At 34.4% G+C, this 16,651-nt stretch overlaps 1 protein-coding gene across 10 annotated transcripts in view; it reads right to left on the bottom strand.

The window, feature by feature from the left end:
• CUL5 (cullin 5) overlaps positions 1–15,626 on the bottom strand; it is a 30,907-nt gene extending 15,281 nt beyond the window's left edge. For 4 of the 10 annotated variants that reach the window (XM_026069325.1, XM_026069328.1, XM_026069327.1 and 1 more), the window contains exons 1-11: positions 15,553–15,624; positions 14,970–15,127; positions 14,274–14,383; positions 11,862–11,961; positions 10,260–10,436; positions 7,284–7,425; positions 5,996–6,141; positions 5,839–5,919; positions 4,600–4,693; positions 1,029–1,159; positions 159–266 (exon numbers count right to left, since the gene is read on the bottom strand). In XM_026069325.1, coding sequence (XP_025925110.1) covers positions 159–266; positions 1,029–1,159; positions 4,600–4,693; positions 5,839–5,919; positions 5,996–6,141; positions 7,284–7,425; positions 10,260–10,436; positions 11,862–11,961; positions 14,274–14,383; positions 14,970–14,990 — 1,110 coding nt within the window. In that variant the 5' untranslated portion in view covers positions 14,991–15,127; positions 15,553–15,624. Of the gene's footprint in view, positions 1–158; positions 267–1,028; positions 1,160–4,599; positions 4,694–5,838; positions 5,920–5,995; positions 6,142–7,283; positions 7,426–10,259; positions 10,437–11,861; positions 11,962–14,273; positions 14,384–14,969; positions 15,128–15,552 lie in introns of all 10 variants that reach the window. The other 6 variants (XR_003254111.1, XR_003254112.1, XR_003254113.1 and 3 more) reach the window with 3 other exon arrangements.
• Positions 15,627–16,651: the final 1,025 nt, after the last annotated feature.

Genomic DNA, 16,651 nt, shown 5'->3' with positions numbered 1-16,651 from the left:
ATCAATTGGTAGTAAGTTTTACTGATGTTTTAGTCTAGTTTAGTTATTAAGCAGTTTCCAGATTTAAAAACTAATGTGCACAAGGATTTCAGAGACATCATAATATGAGTTTCCACAGTTCTTAAAAAGCTGAAAACAAAAGATCAGCAGAAACATACCTTATCTCTTGCAGTAAGAAATCTTGGATCATCTTGGAAAGCTTCTTTAACCAACTTACTAAATCGATTAAATAATGTAAGCAATTGCTCTACATATTTCTCAGAATCCTAAAGAGGCAAAAATCAAAATAATAAATAAATAATAATAAAAACAGTAATAAAAAATAGGCTTCATAGCAGTTAGTGTGAGCTTACATACCAATCTCAAACCTGTAATAAGGTAGTGTCCTAAACCTGCATAACTATGAATGAGCATTTTAACTTTATTCTCTGTACTGAAGAGTTTTACAATGCATAAGTCTCAACACAGACTTTCAGGAAAGTTTTCTACATCAAAAAAATAGCACATATGCAAGCTTTTGAAAATTGTTTAACTACAAAATGAATAAAAGTTTTCAAGGACCAATAAAAGGCACATCCTAACTGGTGTAGATACTCAGTTCTCCTAGATCAAGAGGGAAAGACAATAAATAGCTGAAAAGGAACAGTGGGAAAAAAATCTTTCATAAATTTCCACACTGAACAGTCATTCTTAGATTGAAAGCAAAGCTTGAATTTCATCAAGAAGTTAAAACTAAGTAAATTAATTATGACCTTTTAATTAAGATACTAATACAATACTATCCTATTCCCATAACCTCATGCATTTATAAGCTTTTCTTTATTACAAGTTGGATTCACTTTTTGAAGCAACACAATTGAAAATATAAGGAAAAAAATTCTCCTCTGGACTTTTCAAATTTTGATAGCTGGAAAGTTTTAAGTTTTTAAAAATTATTTATTTTTACATGTGATATGTCCCCTAAATAGAGCTAACATTTCAAAAGCTTTGCTTTTTTTTTTAAAAAAAAAAAAAAGCAGAACACTTACAGTAGTAATAGTTTCAGCAGCTGCTACCATATCTGCAAGTCCAGCACTAACAATATGTTCTTCCAAGTCTTTTAACATGGGCTCTATTCCATTCGGAACTTTATCCATCAACGAAAACATTAAATGCAATTCTGAAAGATACAAATACTGATAAAGCCACCAGTCAAAGACCTGTGTAAAAACAAAAATTAAACAAACAAACAAAAAACCCACTGCCTTTCCACTAAGAACATCTCAAGTGGGATACAGAATATGTAAGGAACAAATAATCCAATTTATCCCTGTATAAGAAAAATGTTTTGAAGATGTAATTCTGGTCACACAAGGAGATTCTTCTGAAAGGAAGACAGACATTTATTGTAGTATTATATGCATAAACAAGTAATATCCTACAAGCTTGAAAAAAGAAGTCAATGGCAATTGGATTAAGTACAATTGCCTCAATAACCCTGGCAAAAATGGATTTCTTTCAGTTGGAAGCCTATGGGAGTTTAAGCATGAAATCGTATATATTCAAGATTTTGCTTTTAAGACTAAGACTGAACAGACTTCTCCCTGTGTATTTTACAATACCATCTACAATATTTTGCTTTAATTAAAAGCATGCCAAATTCTAATGTTGTCATAACTGACTAAGGCAAATAGCATTTTTTTTCTTTATGTTTTTGCAAAGAGTCTAAATCTCCTGAAAATTACCAGTTCAACAACCATAAAAACTGATATGGTTTATTTGTCTACATTTTGGGAAGGTATTTCAACACCAAGGGAAAAAAAAAAAAAAAAAAAAGAGTGTGTTGAAATATCAATACTCATCTCTGCAAGGTTGGTCATATAGGAACATCTGGATTAAGGCCACCAGATAATTTTAGAGAGACCACAGAGATTTGGATTAAATTTAGCTAATAACTTCTCTTAATGAAGTAGAACAAGCTGATCATGGACTCTTGTTCTTTTTTTGATAGAGGGGAAAAAAAAAAATCTGTTTTGTTTCTCAATGCTGCACCTACAGTGAAAGGGGACAAAAGCCAGAGGTCCCGTCTTATTAGTTTTCTCTTCTGCAATAATTCTGTCAGCAACATTTACGATATCCTATCACCACAGGAGATGAAGTTTACATTAGCAAATTCTGTATCCCAACAACTGCTGCAGGGCCAAATGGAAAAAACAATGTACAGGAAGGACAAAATCCTGTTACAATGTAAGAGTGCAAATGAAAGAATGAAAACTACCAACAACCTTCAAGGAAAACTTACAGTGCAACTACAGACAACTCATAATGGGCTAAATAATAGGATTTCAGAAACGAGAAAATATCTGGCGTCAGAGGTATGCCAGCAACTTCTCGATGCACCCACTTAGGTACACTGTAAGTGATGCAGCACTGTTTTACACAGTATAAATCCAAAAAGCTCCCTCAACTTTACTGTATTTTTTCATCTGTACTTTAAAAAGTGTGTGCGGGGTGGAAATGGATTAAAAAGGGTTGGGGGAGGGGAATAAAAGATATAGAAGGTACTACACCTGTTTCTGCAAGCTATTGATGACATGAATAATCCAGAGTGGAAAAAAAATTTAAAAAAATCCAGTGACCTCTCCTAATAAACAGGGGCAGATAAAAATTTCAGATGCTTCCCTAAAACTGTAGGAACCTGAAAAAACAGATTCTCCAAAGACAGATTTCAAGTTAAAAACATAAAAGGAACATTTCACTGAATTTCTGTCAGAAAACATTATGAAACTGAGAAGTAAAGAAATCTGTATCGTAGATGTTTGGGAAATTTAACAGGTGTCATTTCATACTTATACAAGTGAGTTTACTTTTAATTTCTGTTGTGAATTTCAAGAATAAAATTTAGGCCTCCCATCCCCAATACTGTAGGCAAACAGAAAGGCGCTAAGCCAATTCTGATGAGTGTCTGCAAGTTATGACATCTTCGATGGCTTTTAGGTAAAAACCATTATGCTTTTCTTTGTCTGTAGGGCACGTAAGTATTAAATACTTTTTGTAACTGAACATTTTACAGTAGTACCCAGCACTCAAAAAAACCAAAATACAAAAAAACCCCATAGCTCTTATGTCAGTTATTTTACAATAAAGAAGAAATTGCAAAATTCCTTGAAATGATTAATGCTGAAGACTCATGCGCAAGTGAAGTACAACAGAGGATACTATCAGATGTATTCAAGCAGAGGATACTATCAGATGTATACATCACTACATATAGTTGCAGTCTTTAAATAAATCTTTAACCATTCCCCACGTGCATCCTTAACATTTTAACATCCTTTTAACATTTTAAACAGCACAGATAAGCATAGACAAAAAAGACTGGAAAGAGATGCTCGCATTCTTATAGATCAAATATAAACAGAAGTATCTTACAACCGAGCAACAGCACGGGGGCAAGGCAACCATGAGGAAAGAGAGGACTTCATAAGTTTCTGAAGAAGGATGCTTCAGATGCTATAGATGAATCCTTCCGAAGCTCTGCATTTGTATAAGCCTCCCGCACTCTTACGAAGGCTGAAACCTATACTCATATGAAGTTTGGTGGCGTTCTAGATTTAGCTCTGGACTACCGCCAGAAATCATGCTTCTAGACAAACAGATAAGTATGACATAGCTTTGAGGTCAAATATTTTCTGAAATCCTAGCTTTAGGAGTACCTTTTCTAGGTGTTTGAAAGCCATAAATTCCAAATATCACATCTGTATAGAAATGAAAACTTCACACAGACAATATTAATAAATAATCATTGGCTACAGGATACTGAGCCTTCAAAAAATAATTACACTATTCCCCTTCTCCCTGCCCCCCCATTTCCCTACTTGAATTACAACATTTTAACGACTTATCTAGTTTGGCTTATCATACAGAACCAACACAAGACTTCTGAACCACACTAACCTCTCAACTTCTCGGAACAAAGTGACAAAGCCTTTTGAAAACCTTAAAAAGGCATGCAATATTAAGGTTCAATACTCACAGTCACATACTGGTTATAAAAACAGATGAAAAAAACTTGTAGAGATATTTTATTCATTGACCTATCGTTACCACACCAGTAATCAGAACAAAAAAAGTCTCTCTGCTTTTCAGGAAAATATCTTGGAAAAGTGATGCTTCACTTTTTTTTGGAGGGGGGAAGGGGAGAGAAAAAAAGGGGAGGTGTTTGTAATTGAACAACACAAGTAAAAAGTGACACATATGCAACATTTATCAGCCATCGACTTTAGAAAAAACAAATTGTAGCAAAAAAGAAAGAAAACAGATCATAAAATATTCTTGTCTTTCAAGAAAGATGAGAGCTATCCAGTCATTCCAATTAGGGTACTGTGGGTACAGATTTCAGAAGTGATAGTAAAAAACAAACAAACAAACCAACCAACCACACAACTAACCAATGATGGTCATTTTTGTGGGATAAAATGGCCCACATGCAGTAACATTTTATCTATGAAACACTGCCAGCATCTATTAAGAACAGTAATTTGATATATCTACCAACAAATCTATTTTTATGCTGTTGATGCTGAGTTCATCCTGCACTGTTCTTGAAGCTTCACTTACTTTCTGTTTCATTTCGTTTGATCATGCCTTGGCATTCAGCTAAAATAGTCTCTTTAAAAGATGTCACCAGGGCATTGACGCAGCACTCCATTAGCTGAAATGTATTAAACACAGAATTAGCTCATTTAGCCATCCGAACTCCAGCGTTTATTCTGTCTCAATTTTGCTGTGACACAAGATCTAGCCTGTTCTCATCAACTATGCTGTATAAAATAATCCTGATATGGCAATACTTGATTCATAAAATTGTAGTTTGAAGAAAGTCTATACAGCTCATCATATTTCTTTAAAATGTGTAGGTTAGTAAATGTGGTAAACTCTTCAAAACCAGTAATCAGCTTAATATTTCTGTAGCCTCTTTTTGTCAAGGGAGCTGTCACTTTTGGAACATTAACTACCCTACTTAGTTTCCAAGTATATATTCGAGAGCTAAGAATAGTTCTTATTCCAGCATACCCTATTTGGACCAGGCTGGTTGGCTTGAACAGGAAACTAAGGCTGGATCTAGCACAGAAACTGCTTGTTCAGGTCAGAACCATCTGTTTTGTCAGCCCCTTTACACAGGTTACAATTTATAATTGTGCAAAGTGAATAATTTACAACTTAACACAAGACATAAAATAAATTCTAATCAACTACAGTCAGTTCAGATTTAGAGGTATTTATTTAAAACAACCCGTATTTTGGACTAATTCCAACACAGATGATTGTGAACTACTCACTGAAGTTAAATCTTCCTCTAGCCTGAACTGTATAAAATATTGCTCGGGGGGGGGGGNAATCTTCTGTACTAAATGGCCATGTTTCAGTCTAGGAAAGGGGGGAGTCTAGAACAGTTCTAATGAAGTTTCCATTTCTCCTTCTGATTGCAATAACCAATAACTCTTTCAGACACTCTAAATTAGCACCAAGAAACCCTTTACCTACTAGGTTGGTCTGTAAATCTTACCGGACTCAAAATGAAAGAATAAAAATCAACCTGAATAAAAACCTGACCTTAAAGCTGAACTTTTAATCTGCTTTTACAATTAAAACATCTGTAGAAATTTTAAGTTACCAGACTGGAAAGTAATATAGATTTTTGCAGAAAAAATATAGTGGATAGTTTAAAAACATAATATAAATACAGTTTCATATCAATTTACTGCAATCAAATAACACTAACACAGAAAATGATCAAAACTGCAATTCAAGAAAGCTATGTAAATACATAACRTTTTTCTACACTATCATACTTACTGCTTCTACAGAGTTACATTCACGCCTTGTTTCTAAATATCGTAGTGCTCTTTTCTCTTCTTCTTTTAGTTTAGCATCTGCCTGTGCAAAGGTAGAACAGCAATCACTTTAAGAACTAACACTTGCAGAACAAAATTCTGACAGTATTTTTACTTACATATTTCATATAATTCTGTACACCATTTTGTTGTAAATAAGAGGGAGCTTGTGTTCTATAAAATCTCTCTGTTGAATCCAAATATGCCTTTTCAAAGTTATCCCGATAAATTTGAAGTTTATCTTCAGGATTAGAACAAAGGTTAACTGCAAAAAAGAAAGTCCAAACTTAGACTCAAGTCCTGAAAACTTATGTGGCTAATAATAAGCAAATCTCTCTCATTAAAGTGAGTTTTGTATTAAAAGATCACATTGAGCAACTTAAAGCATCCTACAAGTGTACTCTGAAACCAAAAAACTATCCAATATTGGCCAGTCTTTGCTCCAAAAAAGATTTTAGATTAACTATAGGGACCTGGAAAGAACTGTATAGATATCTCCAGAGTTTTGGTAACCAAAAAAAAAAAAAAAAAAAAAAAAAAAAAAAAAAAAAAAAAAAAAAAAAAAAAAAAAAAAAAAAAAAAAAAAAAAAAAAAAAAAAAAAAGCTCAGCACAATGCCTAAGAAAGCAAAAGCTTCTCCGTGTCATTCAGTAATCCAGCTTTCTTGGACATGTTCTTTATTTTAGACATTTTTTCTATACTTGGGATTTTTCCTGTTCTTTACAAGAATTACAATTACAAATGGAGACAGTAAGTTTATTGTATTTGCTACCCAGCAATGCTTTGCACCTTTAGGGAAAAAAACCCTCCACCTTGCTCTCAACTGTTACAAAAAAAATCCAGAAAACCAATAAAATAAGCCCTAGAATGGAATATGCTTTAAAACATTTAGAATTAGTCATCTGGAAATCCACCTAAGAGAGTATTAGCCACAAATTTAATTTAACAGGCTGCAGAGTTTAAAAAAAAAAAAAAGGGGGGGGTGGGGGGGCAGAAAACCAGTGAAGCGTCATAGAAGTTCCAGATATATGGATCTATCTTCTGCAAAGAAGAAAAAGACTTGAAGTCTTAGATGTAGGCTGTTTAGCGTTCCGTCTTCAAACTGTCTGAAGAATCAGAGACAGTACCATACGGAGCACAGCCAGAAGATGACTTCTGCAACCATAAAAGGTCAAGAAGATGGCTGCTCTTTGAAAACACTGATTTTGCAGAAACTGACATGTAGCAAAATCATTCCCAAGTTAAAGATATTTTACAATAGAATTTAAGTGGCATCACGTATCAACAAAATCAATACAAAATGATGAGATAATTATTCCAACCCTACCACCCCAATTGTTAACTTGTATGATGAAAGTTCATTTGCTTAAGTGAGGAGGCAACTGAGATCTGTCTGTGCAAGACATACCGTATGATTCTCGAACTCCAATAACAAGTTGAGAGTCGAAAGCTTCTCCTAGTCTTTCAGCATGAACTAACTTCATTGCACTGTCCTGAAGTCTATTTTTTATATTTGAAAATATGGATTCATTCCATGTATCTAGCATGAGCTACATAACAGGAAGAAAAAAAAAATCCTGTCAGAAAGGGATATGCAGATCTAAGTTTGTGCTAATGAAATACAAGAGATCAGAAATAGAAATCAAGCAATTTATAATGTAATTTTCAAGTTATATGCAACAGTTTAATTATCTTAGAATCTGATCTTGTTCTAACTGACATGTAATAGAAGTAATATTCAGCTTATATTCTAAGTTTACTTTATGTAACTGGACAGCTAGGGAAAGCAGTCACTGTTTGATTCAGATATTATTTCCACCATTCTGTATTATTTCTACAGTTCTTGATAAAGAGTCAAGTAACATTTCCAGCAACAGAATTTGCGAGGAGTTGCAATACCAGGGAGTACTTTGGAACCAAACATCCAAATACAGTTCACCATTTAGCAGGCTCTGTCTTAAATAAAATAACTTAATTAACACAAAACAGTTGTGTAAAGAAATAAATCTGTGTTTTTGGATTGCATTAATGTAATATGAAAGTTTAATGTACAAGTAATGCAAATATAATTGTTAAGGAACTCTGGACCTAAGTATTGCCAAGTTTTAAAACTACTTACAGAGGCCTCCAACAAAATAATCACTTTAAAAGGATCATTTCATATTCCATTGTGTGATTTTTGAATGATTGCTACTAACATTTCTGCAAAAAGTGTTACACCCGATCATCAGACCCAATGTGCTGCAGCTGAGCAACACTAAAAACTCACCAGCAAGCCAAACTTATGCCCACCTAAGTTCCACCAGCTGTTCAGTAATAAATACTCTAAGCACACTACGTTTGTTAAAGTCTTAATTTTCTCTTTTGAATTCAACTTACAATAGACCTTTCCCCCACCTTAAACCCTGGAGCTCCTTCTTCCTATATGTCACTGAATACCTAAAGAAATTGTGACAAAGTTTAAAAGATCAGTTTTAAAATTTTCTATCAACCCCATGTCATTTCAGTGTTTAAGAGAGCTCAATTTACAATAGCTTCAAGCTTGATAGCAACTGCTACAAATGCAAGTTAAGGATGCCAATTTTCAGTCTAGAATTCCAGGCCTGCTTTCCACTGCCAGTGTAAAATTCACAAATTCAAACTTTATTTCACTATTGTGAAACAAGCTTAGAAAGATTTGACACAGTTGCATGACAAACAACAGTAAACGTTATATGTATTTGTTCCATTCTTGCTTTGCACATTGTAGATTTTAACCCAACAAGTACCTGCTAAAAGTCAGATATCCATTTGGGAGAGTTAAAAAGTTTACCATCCTTCACTCTGAATTTTACCACAACCGTATCTTAATTTCACCTGATCTCCATTTCTGACACTGGAGTCATGTAACTCTCTTCCATAAGTGGAAGGAAAATACTGTTCAAAACGTTGGAACATTCTTAAAACATAGCTTTATTTAATTGTGTATCCTCAATTACTTTTTTTTCCCCTAATTTAACATCATCAATATGCACATTACAGTTGTGCTGTACAATTACGGAATGAGTTTACAAGGGCTGAAATGGGTAACAAATGGAGAAGAAAACAGTGAGATAGTATCAACCCACCCAATACGTATATCAGCAGCTTTGTCATGGTCAAACTGTTTTTAGACATTATGGGAAAAGAAGAATTTTATGAAGATATTTGAAGGAAAAGAGAGATGTGATTTTGGGTGCTTATATGAAGAACTTCTCAAGCATAAGAAAAGTTTTCACAAGGTGCTTTATAACAAACTACTAAGAATGACGCCGGAAATAATAAATGACCTTCATCAGTGAATACAAAATTATAAAATAGGGTGGAGCTTTGATGACTCAATCGTGAGATGTCCTAACCAGACTACACAGGAAAGATGGACACTTCTCCATTAGTTTCAGTCTTGAACAGTATCTGAATTGCTAGATGCCAGTTCTCTCTCCTACTTCCTCCTCATGACTTTTTCAGACCCACCTTATTTTTTATTTAATTTTTCAGTCTCCTACTTAATGCATACAGCAGAGTTAAGAGTTCAAGTTCACCAGGACTCGGAGAGCCTAATAAAAACATGTGCTTACTCCAAGAAAAAAATGAAAACACATTAAAAAGAAAAGGTAACTTGAGGTGGTGATTCCTCTTATTGCTGTTCTCTTTTCCTTTTCTTCAGGAGGTATAAAGGATAAGACGCCAAAACAAGAGGAAGAAGGAAAAAACGAATCACCAAAAGTTGGCCATTTCAGCTATTTTGCTCCTCCTGGCCATCCTGAAGATAGTTAATATGATCTTTGATACCAAAAAAAAGACTGCTAAAGAACTTTTATTGCCCTACAGATAATTTCTGCAATGAAAATGAATAATGAAAATGTTAAACTAAAGGACAGAGTTTGGAGGAAATAGAGGAAATTTGGAGATCAATAGCCACATTTAACTTGAGATAACAGTATTGAGCTGTTTGCAAGTACAATTCAGAGACATGCCCCAGTTAAGATCTTGGCCTAAGGAAATAAATCAGGAGCAGAAATACTGATCTGCCAGTCACAAGTACAGAGACAGTAGGTAAATTTGTAATTGCCACTCTACTAGGATTTGTCACAACTATTTTAGTAACTTTTTTTTTTTCCAAACATAAAGAGAACTGCTTTAATCACCTGAACAAAACTGTCAATAGGCAAAGCAAAACCAGAGAAGCAACAGACTGAAATTATTCTGGAGAGGAAGAACCAAGTTGCAAGGTTATTATTCTGACCCTCACACTGAAGCAAAGCAAGGCATTGTATCATGCAACTGGCACAATTTCATCTTCAGCTACAGATTACCTTCTGTACTATTGCTGTAAGCAGAACAGTTTGCAATACCCATCGCTTACCTTTCGAACAATACTGTCTTCTACATTAGATTTCTTGTTGCTGCCCTGCTTGCCCATTAAAGTAATCTCTAATTGACAAAATGGCTTAGGCAAAATATCACACTGCGTGAAGAACTTGCGCCACTCCACTATATATGCTTTCAGCAAAGCTGTATCATCTTGATGACTCAGCACTCTCTGGAAGGGGAGGGGGGAAAGAAGAGGTCATTTACTAACAAGTTTCTCTAAAAAGTACAAAATAGACTGACTTCTCTTACTCAAATTAAGATGCAAATATACAGATATATCAGAATAAGAAGGTCTACATATTTAAATGCCATTCAGTTTAGTTTAAAGCAGTGGTTATTAACTTGTAGCATATGGACTATTTCTAATGGGTAGTGATGAAAGCAGTGATTTTTGCCAGCAAACCAATCATCAGTAGGCTGAAATTTTCCAGCTGATTTTTTTAAAGCCATCTGCAAGTCAAAAGGAATTAAAGTTTTTGGTCTTAAAGGCCTGTACTGGTACAACTACATCTACAAAAAAAAAAAAAGGATTATGTTTACGTAAGGATTATGTCTTATTATATACAGCGATAAGTTTAATTCAGTGGCATCTACTAACCTTCTATTAGACATATACATAGCTAGTTAACATTTATATTTTAGTAATGCCTGGAGGCTACTACATCGTACAAAGGCCTAAATAATGCCTAAAAAAAGGTCTCTAGAACAACAGCCAACATGGACCATGTCAGAGGTCCCAATTCAGCAAAGCATTTATGCATGCATGCATTGAAGCAAGCTGATAGAACATCAAATCAACATTTGAATGCCTGGTTATATCAAGGCCTACATAAAAAAAAAAATATTCCTTTGAACAAATCCATAATAAGATAAATCTTTACACTAAAGAAAGATTTTATCAAATGAAGTCTTATATTTTCTCCTTTCCAAACCTTTGTCATGGGAATCTTTTTATCTCATACCAGTTCCCTCTTTCAAACCCCTTATTCCAGACAACACCTTTTGCTATACATTTTAAAAACAGAGAAATTTAGTTTTGAACCTACTGATGCATTCAGTTATTTGGGAGGAGCCCATAAAACTGGCCTGCTAAGCTTGCCAGGCTGATAGCCCAGATAATACTTCCAGTGTGCTGTACACGTGACTTATTCTCAAGCCATCTATGAACATGTCAGTGTAGCACTGACGCTATACAAAATAAAAGCATTCCCTTCCTTAAAAAGAGTATTTTTCAGACAGTAATTTCTTACAGAAAATTTTGCCTCAAGAAAGAGTTTTCAATTGAAGGATGATTCCATAAGTACTGTTGGATAAACAAAAATAATGCTGTAATTTTTTTAATATACATAATACAGCAATCATTGCCCACTCCAGTTTCAAGAACTGTGAGAAAACAATGAGCCAAGGCAAATGCTCAAGGCTAAGTCTTCTTTTTGCCAATGAAAGTTTGCAGGGCAATTATGATCTCCAGAACATCATAAAATGTCAAACAAAAAAAAGCAAGGCATTTGGATGCAAAGAAAATCCAAACTGTTTGGTTCCCCCTCATCCCCCAAAAGATATGAATAGAAGTTATGAAAGGTTAAGGACTTACTGCTTGTGCTTGCTTAATAAAATCAAGGATGTCTTCTTTCAGAGCCTGATGGATCTTTGCTGGACCTTTATCATCCCACAAGCAAACTGCATGTACATCTCTAGAAAACAATTTATCCACCTTTTAGTAACAACTATGCAAAGTTTAATGCAGTTATGTATGAAGTTTGAACAGTCATAATTTAAGTAAGTCTAAGAAAATAACACATTTTATTTATCACTGTCAAACAATATGTGGTTAGACTTCAATAACACATGCAAGCAAACTATTTGGAGAAGAGGCTGAAGCTGTAAGAAAATCTGGGAAGCAAGTAATGGCAACCTATCTAAGAACAGGTTATGGGCAATTGTGTTTTCAAATCTATTCAGTAGTCCTTATTGCATTAAGGACAATTCTTAAAGCTTTTCTTTGGCTAAGACGGAAATCACTTGCCAGCAAAAGTATTGCTACTCAGCCCATATTATCCTGAAATACTCTCATTAAGATGCAGCCTTCACTCAGAGTTTCCTTTACTCAAAGCACAAATTCCTTGTGCTACAAAGGAAACTGACCTTCTTTGTAAGAAATTTGAGCTCATGGGTATCAGGTAATTTAAAAGGAGCTTTAATTAGTTTAATAAGATCACTTTAACATTTCATGACATTGGTAGCTTTTTGAAGTGCAGCTCCACTGCAGAAGTGCTACCAAATAGCATCACAAAGCAGAATTCTATTTATGAGTTTTAATCAATATGCAAATACATTCCTGTTTTTCCTAGCTGGCAGCCCAGCAAGTATAACTCCTATGTTATTTCCTTACTAAAGAACATATAAAGCAAGTTACACTTTTAATTATGTCATCACATATAATGTGTCCTGCTAAGCCTTTTTTTGAATCATTACTTTCTGCTGCTTTTTTTCTTCTCCTTCTCTCAGTAACAAGGCAATGCCTTCATGGGAAAGCAACTATATGATCTAAAGGTATGAGTTTGTTCCTATTAAATCAGTACAGTTATTTCAATACAAGAGCAACTTTTTTGGTTTAACTCAAAAGACCAAAACTTAAAAGGTTAATAAAAAAGTAGTTCCTTTCACACAAAGACATACAGAGGTCTAGCTAAGTTGTGAGACTTGAGCAACTTTCACATGCAGAAAAGGTGTTAGTGTACTCAGGATGACACTGTTTTCTGACAGCTGTCGAAAAGGAATACTGGATGATTATATTCTAGTCAGAGAGGTACAAGACACCTACAGCTTTAGATCTTTTATTTTAAAAAGGCATTTTCCAAGCTTAACAAAGAGCACAGTTCAAAAATAGGAACCTAGCAGAGTGGGACTCTTTCCCCTCACCTCCTTAAGTTAGCCATAAAGTTACTCAAGTTCCATTCAACAACTTGTCTGCTAGCAAAATAATAAATGGAAAACTTCAACTCAAAAGCAGAATTATTTACCTAGTTACTAGAAAATGAAAGCAATGACTCAGTATTGAATTTGTACCTTAACTACACCTTGCTTCTGGCAACTACTACAGCAATGACATCATAAGATATTAAAACTCCCTCCGTGATAAACTGCCTTTCTGTCCGACTGGCAGAACGTCTGACAGGTGCACTAAGAAGGCTGCAGAGAGAATCCTGCACTGTTCTCGTCAAAGGAACAATAAAGATGTAGCCTGCAATAAGACTGCCTTTCAAATAAAGTCAACTTTTATGACAGATTTTAAAAAGCAGAAGGAGAAACTGCAGATTTAAGCTGCAATTGTATTTGGAGGAAAAATAACTTTATGTTGAGACACAGATTACTTTAGATATACTTTTGATACATATGTGTAATTCACTTCCATATTCTGTTGACAGAGACCACATGATGTGTATTAATAAAAAAAGTCATAATCTAACAGGAAATGGTGTTGGTCTTTTGGAAGTGCAATAATGCAAATAATGTCTGAAAAGTATTATATAGGTTATTCTTAAGGTATTAACTTATTCATGTTAGGTCAGTGAAACAGCATTACCATTTTACTTTGGTTGTATTTTTAGTTATTTTAGACAAAACTCACTTAAACCACAATAATATAACATTTGGCAGACTACCTTTACACAAACTTACTGCCAAAGCAGTTAACAACATCTTCTCTCCAATTCTAATAAAAATTTTGTGAGCAGGTACAAAATTTGCTTACTATGATCAGCTGAAGTCATAAACCCTGCTATTCTGTCTCCATCCTATTTGCAAAGATCTGAATTTCAGTAAAATACTACTTTTGCACACCTACAGAGATGTATGCACAATTACCACTTAATAAAACTGAACAAAATAATACTTTTTTGTGTATTTCTGCATAGTCTGTATCATCTGACTTCTGTACCAGAAGTAGTACCATAACTGTATTCCCATTATGCAGAAGGGTGCAAGATGCTAAAAAATTACTTACGAAAACAGATCAAACCATTGCTGTTTTGTGACAGACTCCTGACGTAGCAGTTTCAGGACAATAGGGCGCATGAAATCCCATTTATCTTCAAACTGAAGTGAACCTTTATTCTAAAACAAACAAAAAAAAAAGACAGTCAAGGAAAACCTAACCTTTATATCAATTAATTTGTTTGAAGTACTTTGTTTCTAAAATTACTTTTGATTCAAGCTTAAAAAAAAAGAAAAAAACCAAAGAAACAAAAAAACAGCCTAAACAACACTTAAGTGGCAATAAGACACAGAATATTTCAATACAATTTGTAAACTTCCCTCTTTTTAAGTTCATTTTAAGATTTGGGGGGCTCTAACTCACTAGGTAGCTGAAAAAGTTAGTTTTCTAAACTAATGGATTTCTTTACTTACAATGGTTGACAAAGAGTAACTTATACATACCCAGTATGAAACTTAATATGGAATGTATTGTTAATAAAATAGTTTATTAAAGTTATCTTTAAGGATTATAGTTTCCACGGATAAGAAAAATATCTTCTTTGCAGAGGCATCTTGTATAACCTGGCATTTGAACTATATCTACAACACCAAAGCTAAACAACCCTTTTCACAGTAAGTATTATTTTTAAAAATGCCAGAACCAGTACTTGTTTCTTAGAGAAGTATATTGCCAATTTCTTCCCTAATTCACTGCACTACTTACAACATAAGTTCTAGCAAACATTCTTCATCTGCTAATGAACAACATTTTAGGGTTATACGTGGACATCATGAAGGCTCAGGAAGAGAGAAAAACAAGAGAGTTTTACTGCATATGCAGTAATCCTATTTGCTTGCAGCTCCAAATTTAAAAAGAAAAACCTGTAATAAAAAAAATAAATTATAAAGTTGGTTGGGAGTTCTGTGGCGGAAAGGCTATTGGTTATCTCCAGTGAGCTGTCACAATACATTGTTTACTTTTAAGCAGATCATTGTCTTGGCCCCTAATATTAAATTTGACACAATTCACTTCTTCGAATATAGAAAATAATACATTCTAATTACTTGGAAATCTGACAAGTGCACTCTTCTGCCACTAACATCTCTTTAGACAAGAAAGTATGAGCAGCATACCATATTCTCTAAACCATCTTCTTCTGGATTAAGTCATACACGGAAATCTATAATTAAATCTGTTATTCAATATTCAGAATAAGTACAGTTTGGAGAACAGTATCCCCTGCTGCTCTTAAGTGCAAAGATGCCTCAGCTTTACATTTATAAAGATGCAACAGGCATCACAATACCTATTTTCACTGCAATAGCATCTGGAGACCTCGCAGGACTATCAGACCTCTGTGGTAGGTACTGAACATCGGTCTCAAGGAAGCAGCCCCTGTCTAAGAAAGTTAAGAATTCTTTCAACATCTAAGAAACGATTTTTCATTGTTTGTGCAATTCAAAGAGACAGTTTTGTCTGTTATCTTCCTCTGGGAGAGAGGGGAAAAAAAAAGATTTGAATGCATCATCTCTGAAAATCACTGACTACATGCTTCCCCCAAATAGGACTGGCTTTACAATTACTCCCCAAACTTTGATGACTTGCTCTCATCTTTCCCATTCCTGTGAAAACAATTAATCTCTATTCGAAAGTATTTCTGTTCCCAGTCCCTTTCTGCAGGATAATGAACTTGAAAGAACAACTGGCAAGCAGGTTCCAGGCAAGACATTATAAAATAAATAACACTAACTTCCTCTAAAGTTTTCCTTTGCGGTGAGACTTCAGAGCAGGTCCCGTAAGTTTTCTAGAAGAGGTGAAAAGCCTGTTCTACAGTTTTGGAAAAGTGAAAGAACATTCATTTTATTCAGACCTTTGCTGAGCATAGCTGAAGATAAAAACTGAATGCTCGTTGTGACTAAGACTAGTTTCGTTGTAAAACGTGGGGGGGGGAAAAAAACAGTATTTGCACATGCTGCTGTTTATATGATATACATCATGGCTACCTAGCAAACTCTAAGCATACATAAAACTACTTCAGCTGTAAAAACAGTATGTTCAGTTGCAATGATCATGTACCTAATTAAAAAGAATTCCCTTAATAAACCCTGGCAAAAAATGCCATTAGGAAAGTTTCTGACTTTGTTTCCTACAGATTATTCTGTTTCCACTAGCTTAATAAAAGTAAGGCATTTTTACACTTCCTCCTTTATTCTCAAATTAAAGAGAAATAAAATTATTGAATTAAAAATCCCATTATACTAAACTATTCTTTAATCTCAATAAACAATTCAACAGTTTACAAACAGGGTCAGGCTTTCATGACCACTAACCTTAGGCATTCCTCCTGAAATTATGAGCAAGAAAAGGTGCCTAACATGACCCACTGTGCATCACTCACATTCGTT

Source organism: Apteryx rowi, unplaced genomic scaffold, assembly GCF_003343035.1.
Source record: "Apteryx rowi isolate R43461 unplaced genomic scaffold, aptRow1 scaffold_292, whole genome shotgun sequence".
Lineage (NCBI taxonomy): Eukaryota > Metazoa > Chordata > Aves > Apterygiformes > Apterygidae > Apteryx > Apteryx rowi.
Note: the sequence above shows the minus strand (reverse complement) of the source record. Positions and strands in the feature narration are given on the sequence as shown.